Source organism: Cyprinus carpio, chromosome A19 (assembly GCF_018340385.1).
Source record: "Cyprinus carpio isolate SPL01 chromosome A19, ASM1834038v1, whole genome shotgun sequence".
In the NCBI taxonomy this organism is placed as follows: Eukaryota; Metazoa; Chordata; class Actinopteri; order Cypriniformes; family Cyprinidae; genus Cyprinus; species Cyprinus carpio.
The window spans coordinates 13,102,514-13,110,438 of NC_056590.1; the positions used below are offsets into that span (position 1 = coordinate 13,102,514).

The window sequence follows — 7,925 nt, forward strand, 5'->3', positions numbered from 1 at the left end:
TTGATCTGCTTTTCAAAGTGTATAAAACGCTGAGTTTGGTCATCCATTTTTTGAGTTAGCTCCTGAACCGCCCGGAGAACTGCATTTACCGTATCTTCTTTTGCGTGGTCGTCTTGTACCTTGCTTCTTTTAGTTTTTTTGTTTTTTATCGGCGTGTGGTCCCAGTTAACCTTATCTTCTTTAGACAAGCCCTTGTCTTCAATGGTCTTATACTGGTCCACTTCAATCTCGTCAATCATATCTTCATCGCAGGCTTCTCGGAGAGCAATCAAGTTATAGTCGTGGTCTGACGTCATTGTTAGGAATTAAAATAGGGCAATTACAATCAAACTGGATTAATATCTTGGCTAAATTTAAGTTTTCATTCAGCACCTGCTGCGAACACCACCACTCACTCCGCCATCTTAGGACCTCCCTATGACCGGGGATCCGGATCTTTGCGATCCGTTCCTTTCAAAGAGCCGTTCAAAAGACGGGCTCTTTTGGCTCTTTTTAAATATTTAGTCAGTTTTAAGAAGCTTGGGGGCATCTCAGTTTATCCTGGAAATAATCACTGGGAAGAATGATGAGGTGAGATTTGTAGTCAAATAATTAAAACTCAGATATCACACACCAATATCTGAGTTTGAATTATTCTGAAATATTGATTATTACCTCATTTGTCATGTGTGGACTATATTCCATAGGGTTGCACAAATCCCAAATAAACAAATAAACATCAAAAACAAAGCTGGCTGCAATGAATTTCTGTGCAAAACAGCTTTTACTACAAACACTTCCATACAAGAACATTATCACACAAGAACATTTTGATAGAAAACAAAAAATATTTGAAGTAGATAAAATTAGAATAAATAAAATGGAAATGTCTACATACTACATACTATTACTACTGTAAACTTTGCAAATAGGACATCAGCCCCTTCAAGTCAATGAACAATAACAAAGTGGGCTGCAATCAGGGGGCAAGGAAGTCGACCGGAAGTTGAAGTCGGCCGCGTGCCGCCATCTTGTAGCAGAACTTCACTTGCGTTAGCATCCCATTGACTCCCATTCATTTTGGCGTCACTTTGACAGCGAATAACTTTACATCTGAGGCGTTTTAAAGACTCCATTTGTCCATTATTTATTTCTAAAGATACACGACAATGTATAAAGGGCTCCATTACCTTCTATGTTACATTATGGCCCCGTATAAACAGTTTTTGTAAAAATAGGCTAACGATTGCGTCATAACCACTCGACTCTCTGTCGCACAGTAGAGAAATTACCGTACAGACAGGAGGAGAAGCTCGCAGGCAATCGGGGAGACGTCAAGAGATATGGCGTACTGGCGTTACATTTTAAAATACTATACAAAAATAATTAATCAAAATACTTACTTCCGGCTCACTCACGCCAAAGAACTCCCCGCTCAAGCTCGCCGTCTCTGCAAGATTAACGATGGCAGTTCGCACGCACAGCTACTAGAAGATTTACATCTGTCAGACAGGTTGCTGACGTCATCAAGCTTAGTTTGAGTCTGCGCGTCAGAAACGGAAGTGCTAAAAATCGCTAAAAATGGGCTTCACTTGTCTCCAATCTGTCACTCAAGTGGCCACGCCCCCAATTATTCAAAACTCTAAGGCTTAAAAGAATGTCTGTGCAAAACAGCTTTTAGTGAAAAATTTCTATACAAGAACAGTATCACAAAAGAACATTTTTAATGTTTTTAAAAGAACAAGTTTTAAATGAACACAATTTTTTTTTTTTTTTTAACTGGAGTAAGCATGTGACGGCAGCGTGCATACGTCATGGCTCCGCTCCTACCCAATGACAGAGGCACGCAGGTTTTTTTTTCCACTGGAGTACTCACGTGAAGGATGCGTGCACAACTAATAACTAATATCATCACGCTATAAAGGGTTGGCCTCTGTGCATCTGTGTGAAACACGCATAGGAAAAAAGAACGACATAAAGAACGGCTCCCCTCCAGCCGCGACTCGGCTCCCATCGTTCATGTTTATGAGCCGTTCAAAAGAATCGGTTCGTTCGCGAACGTCACAACTCTACTGTTCCGAAGAGATCTTGGGATACAGCGCAGTTCAGTTTCAGTTAACTTCAAGACGTTGAATTGTTTTTACTCAGTATGCAGTTGTATTTTGAGATGTATGCCATTGCAAGCTATATTAATGAATCGCGGTGAACGACTTAAGAGTTTTAATAGTAAGCGAAATATTATTATTATTATTAATAATAATAAAGTTAACGCGATGATTGAGATTGACATTGTCAAAATACGTTTGTTTGTGTACTACATATTTTTAGACAATAGTTAATAGCGCAGCGTCTATAGGGGGCAAGGTTTTGTCAGCAGTTACTGAGTTGGGAGGACTTTTATTTTCTTCTCCTGAAGACAAAAATCTTTATTACACGTCAATCTCCCTTTCTTTTAGGTCAGTTCTTTTGTCACTGAGTGATTGGATCACTGTGCAGCAATGTCTTACCTTCCAACTCTCTTCAAATACGTTGATGAGCACCAGGACGACTATGTTGAGGTATTGAGATTTTCATTACTACATTGTATTAGCCAAAACTTGGAAAATGTGTATACTTTAAGCTAAGATAGTTTTTTTTTAATTACAGTAATGATAATAAAACTTTGCATTGCCAAAAGTCAATATTGTGTGTGTGTATATATATATATATATATATATATATATATATATATATATATATATATATATATATATATATATATATATATATATATATATATATATTAATGACCTGTTTTTTTTAATCATATACTGTTATTTAAAATGTTTGATGAATTTAGAATGATTTGACATGCAGGTATTATGTATGTTGTCTAATGGAAATGTGATCACTTTGTGTTGGAAGCGCCTGGCACAATGGGTTGCTGTAAAAAGATTGACATCCCAGCCAAAGAAACTAAGAGAAATAAAGGAACTGTGGAGATGGTTGACATTGGCGTGCAGAAGGTGTTTTATAACTCTTCAGAACGATCACATTCCCACCCAAAATCCCCATTCATTTTTCTTCGAAATTAATTATATTAATAAGTTATGAATCTGAATCTCCTGCCATGGAGTTTGAAATTTTTATTTTAATTTCTGACTTTGGATATGTAGTGATAACAGCCTTAAGCTCAAACATGCTGCTTCCTGTTGTTTTTGTGGTTGACCATCTGACTGCATGTGTCACATGCCATGGTTATGCTTAAATGTACTCAACTAAGGATCACATGAAAGTGAAAAAGTATTTGCTAATGGTTCCACCCAGTATTTTGTCATTATTGGATGTTTCTATATATATATATATATGCTGACACTCAGACATAATCTTACATTTCTCATGCATTGCCTTTTTTTGTTTTTATTTAGTTGCCAAGTGGTGAAGAGATCCCTCTTCCTCCAATACTTCTGGGCAGACTTGGCTCAGACCCAGGCAAGAAGACCGTGTGCATTTACGGGCACTTGGATGTGCAGCCAGCCAACGTTGAGGATGGTTGGGACTCACCACCCTTCACTCTGGTGGAGAAAGACGGTATGAGTGTGAATATACATGTCATTGTTTTTTAAAAAAGGTGTACAGTAGCATTCTCTTGGGGTTGAGGAGGCTGATGCTAGCATCAATTTATTAACGATGAAGCCTTTGAGTGTATGGAAGAGACCTGTTAAGAGCAAAAGAGCTGATGCTTTTTGTGAGATAGCTCACTCCAGGTAATATTTCACATTCGATTTGGCTAAAATTAGTCACCACTAATTTATTTTTTGTCCTGTTTGCATGTGGCTGTTGACACCAAAAAGGAAAAAATCTCACTGACTCAGCATGTTACATTTGTGTCCCTCCAGCCCGAAGAGATTTCAAGACAAATCCTGTTGTCTCTTTTTGCTGAGACAGATCTGACGCTTGAGCATAGCCTTGTGACCTGTCAGCTATTTCTATTCTGTTTATTTTTCTGGGACAAATGAATACTGATCTTAATTTTAGATTTGCATAGCATTAAAAACGTAACTTTTGGTTGTTTTATATAGCACGTTCAGATCTTTCTGTCAAATTGACCTCCTTAAACAATTGTTTTACACACAATTTCACCAATTCTGAAATATCACAACTAGGATCAAATTTCAAGATTCTCTAAAATGATCTTTTTTGTGGTGTAGTAATTCTATAGTAATCTATTACAACTGGCATGAAGTTATAGTTAATACCAGAGCCACGCATATGTGAGGGCTTTATGTGCACTTTGATACATAATGTAAACTGCTTGCTGTACTGACGATGTAGATAGAAATACATTGTAATCATTATAGTTTATGACATTTTATTTGACTGTGGCTCATGCTTCTTTTAATTGTCTTTAGGTAAAATGTACGGACGTGGATCTACCGATGATAAAGGCCCTGTATTAGCCTGGTTCAACATCATTGAGGCCTATCAGAAGATTGGACAGGTGCAAACACTGTATTTTCTTTCCAATGATACTGTCTGCTTACTTATTAAGCCTGTAACACCAGTGCAAAGTCCTCATGTATTACAAACAGAATGACTGTGTCAGTGGATTAAGATGCTAGAAGTACAGCATTGCATGCATTACTTAATCTGGTTAATGTAACTTTAAATTGAAACAATACAGAATGTAAATTAAAAATTGCAGGTGCATGTGCACCTAGTGTGACTGAAGCTGTAAGGAACAACTGAGCCCAACACTGTATATCATTGTGTTGAAAATCAATTCACATTGCATACAGTCCTCCCCTTATCCAGTGATTACCTCAGTTTCTCAATCATTATCACCGGAGTGAAGTGTCACTGCTTTTAAAGTTCCTCATTTACAGACTCTAACTGACAGCAGAACAGTCTAAAGGTTGTTTTGTGATCTTTGTTCATTTTTAAAAGTGTTGTGTCAAGCTAATTTAAATAGGCTAGATTTAATTTAACTGTAAGCCTAACTGTAATATTATGCAGCGTCTCTATGATACATGACACACACTAAAAGTAAGAGCGCTTATCCTTGATTACTATGACAAGTTTTAGCATTGTAAAATGTTTGGTTTGTAAAGATATGCACATTTTTACAAATTATAGTCTTTAAAGTCTTTCATTTAATGGATTTTTGTACTAAAAAAGAAATTTACTTATTCACAGGAACTGCCCATCAATATAAAGTTCTGCTTTGAGGGAATGGAGGAGTCTGGATCAGAAGGACTGGATGAGCTGGTTTTCTCTCGCAAAGATACTTTCTTTAAGGATGTGGACTATGTCTGCATTTCTGATAACTACTGGCTTGGGAAGACCAAGCCCTGCATTACATACGGCCTGAGAGGGATCTGCTACTTCATTGTTGAGGTAGGAGTTATTTTGTTACTTTAATGTAAGAAAAAACCTTAAGATTTGTAGCAGTGGTATTTAAAGTTTAACTCTGACTTCATGCACACATATACTACATGAATAAAGCAATTATAAAAACAAAATAATTCAAAAGATAATATATCATTCATAATGTTACTTGAACATTCTTTAATGAAAGAAAGCATTAGATCCTTGCAAAGGCAAAGTTTTGAGATTTTTCTCCTGTCTGATTAACAAGAGCTAGTGTTTTATGTTTCCAGGTGGAATGCTGTGATAAAGATCTTCACTCTGGAGTGTTTGGAGGTTCCATTCATGAGGCCATGACTGACCTCATAGCTCTGATGGGTGAGACTGATGTCTGCATATTCCTTTGGTAGAAAGAGCGTCAGTAGCTTGGTCATAAAAGTGTTTAGCATGACAGGGATTTTCTTGGTTGTGTTTGAAAACACTGGGATATCTGTATTTTGTTGACCTGTCAGTTTAGAGCAGTTGTCAAATATTTGATTAGCTCACCTCGCAATTGATGAACCTTAAAAAAATTATTGGTGTTTGTTGATTTGCCATTATTATATATGCTATGCTTTAAAAGTGTATTTTTTAAGTATTTTTATTATTTTTAGGCTCTTTGGTGGATAACAAAGGGAAAATTGTAATACCAGGGTTATATGACCAGGTGGCTAAATTGACTGATGAAGAGAAGAAGCTCTACGAAAAGATTGAGTTTGACATGGAAGAATATGCCAAAGATATTGGAGCAGGCAAACTTCTTCATGACACAAAGGTTAATCACCCCAGTCTTTCAGCGTTTTACATGTCAGCTGATGTCATTTTATGTTTCTGTTATGATTCAAAGCAGCGTTAACACATAAAATAAAATCAGCATTAACATAAAAAAAAAAAATCTTACTTGAAATAAAATAAACATTAACTGAAATAATATATAAAAAAATTAAACTTATTTTATTTTAGCTCTTTGCCGAAGCAACATTTCTCATTTTTAGTTTGGCTTAAATTGAAGTACTAAAATAACAAAATAAACTAAAAACTAAAACTTTATATATATTAAAAAAATCAAAATGACATAAACACACAACAAATTTACTAAAAAGCCTATCATAGTATGTCAATGATAGCAAAACAACACTGATTTAGATAGGGTTGGTTATTTATTAGTATTCATTTATTGTGTTTATTTAGTGTTTTTTTTTTTTTTTATAAATATAAGCATGTTTGCCCCATTTAGTCATGCTGCCTCCCTTCATGTTTTATGTTCATCGATATATGTATATTAAACCAAATAATATATCGGTTTGTCTGTGCAGGAGCAAATTCTGATGCACCGTTGGAGATACCCATCTCTGTCTCTGCATGGCATAGAGGGAGCGTTCTCTGAGACAGGAGCCAAAACTGTCATTCCCCGCAAGGTCAATGGCAAGTTCTCTATCCGCCTGGTCCCTGACATGGATCCAAACGTAGTGGAGAAACAGGTTTGAAGTTATTTTATCCAATCATATGGAGTCATCTGTATACCTTACAGACATGGTTGTTGTGCTACAGAGGTGCTTGTGCTGACGTGTTTGGCTTATCTTGTAGGTAATTACACATGTAGAGAAGAAATTTGCCGAACTGCAAAGTCCCAACAAACTGAAAGTGTACATGGGACATGGAGCCAGGGCCTGGGTGTCTGACTTCAACCATCCTCACTACATGGCTGGCAGAAAGGCCATGAAGACTGGTAAGACCCAATATATTGTGTAACTGTAGATACAATAATCTGTCTTGTGTCAGAGCAACAATGTAGTTATTTTCTTTCTTCTAAATGCAATTTATTTGTGGTCTAAATTAATTTCACTGATGTTAGTGTTTGGTGTGGAGCCTGACCTCACCCGTGAGGGATGTAGTATCCCAGTGACTCTGACCTTCCAAGAAGCAACCGGCCAGAATGTCATGCTGCTGCCTGTGGGTTCCTCTGATGACGGAGCTCACTCACAGAATGAGAAACTCAACAGGTAATTTTTACGTATAGCTAAGACAAACACCTTGTTCAGGTGTGGCTGTGAAACTGCAGCTGTATGATAGCAGGTAATCATCTGGGCCTACTTTATTTGCGCAGAACTTCAACTCTCATAGATGGAATGGTCTTGGGATGCTTAAAAATGTTAATGGCAATCTTTTGCATATTTTTCCACTTTTTTGCCTTGACAGATCCAACTATATTCAGGGCACCAAGATGTTGGGAGCTTACTTCTATGAAGTATCTCAGCTTAGCTAACTGGAGCGTCTGATTCAATGTGTCTAGGCTGGTGTATTTTTAATTGTCTGAAAATGTCAATAAAATACTTTGATAAGGTTACGGTCTCTTTTTTTCTGCCAAGGATGGCATACATTTAGAGGTAAGGGATTGGTGTTAAAAAGTGATGGTTTGGTAGTAGTTTGAGCCAGATGACCTGATGACAATCTGACTGTGCCATGCGGTATCACGTGCCATGTAAAAACTTAATTGCTCTCTGCTGACATCTTGCTGTTAGATTTCTCAGTGTATATAGTCATTTTCAGAGCATGAGATG

At 36.9% G+C, this 7,925-nt stretch overlaps 1 protein-coding gene across 1 annotated transcript; it reads left to right on the forward strand.

The window, feature by feature from the left end:
* The first annotated feature begins 2,024 nt into the window (after nucleotides 1-2,024).
* LOC109057850 (cytosolic non-specific dipeptidase-like) lies at nucleotides 2,025-7,708 on the forward strand. Its single transcript, XM_042776634.1, is given in 13 exon segments — nucleotides 2,025-2,205; nucleotides 2,436-2,537; nucleotides 2,884-2,908; nucleotides 2,911-2,984; nucleotides 3,387-3,549; nucleotides 4,371-4,459; nucleotides 5,155-5,355; nucleotides 5,619-5,703; nucleotides 5,979-6,139; nucleotides 6,681-6,845; nucleotides 6,952-7,093; nucleotides 7,220-7,367; nucleotides 7,564-7,708. Coding segments are annotated over 12 exon segments (1,380 nt in total). The 5' UTR covers nucleotides 2,025-2,205; nucleotides 2,436-2,477; the 3' UTR covers nucleotides 7,631-7,708.
* Nucleotides 7,709-7,925: the final 217 nt, after the last annotated feature.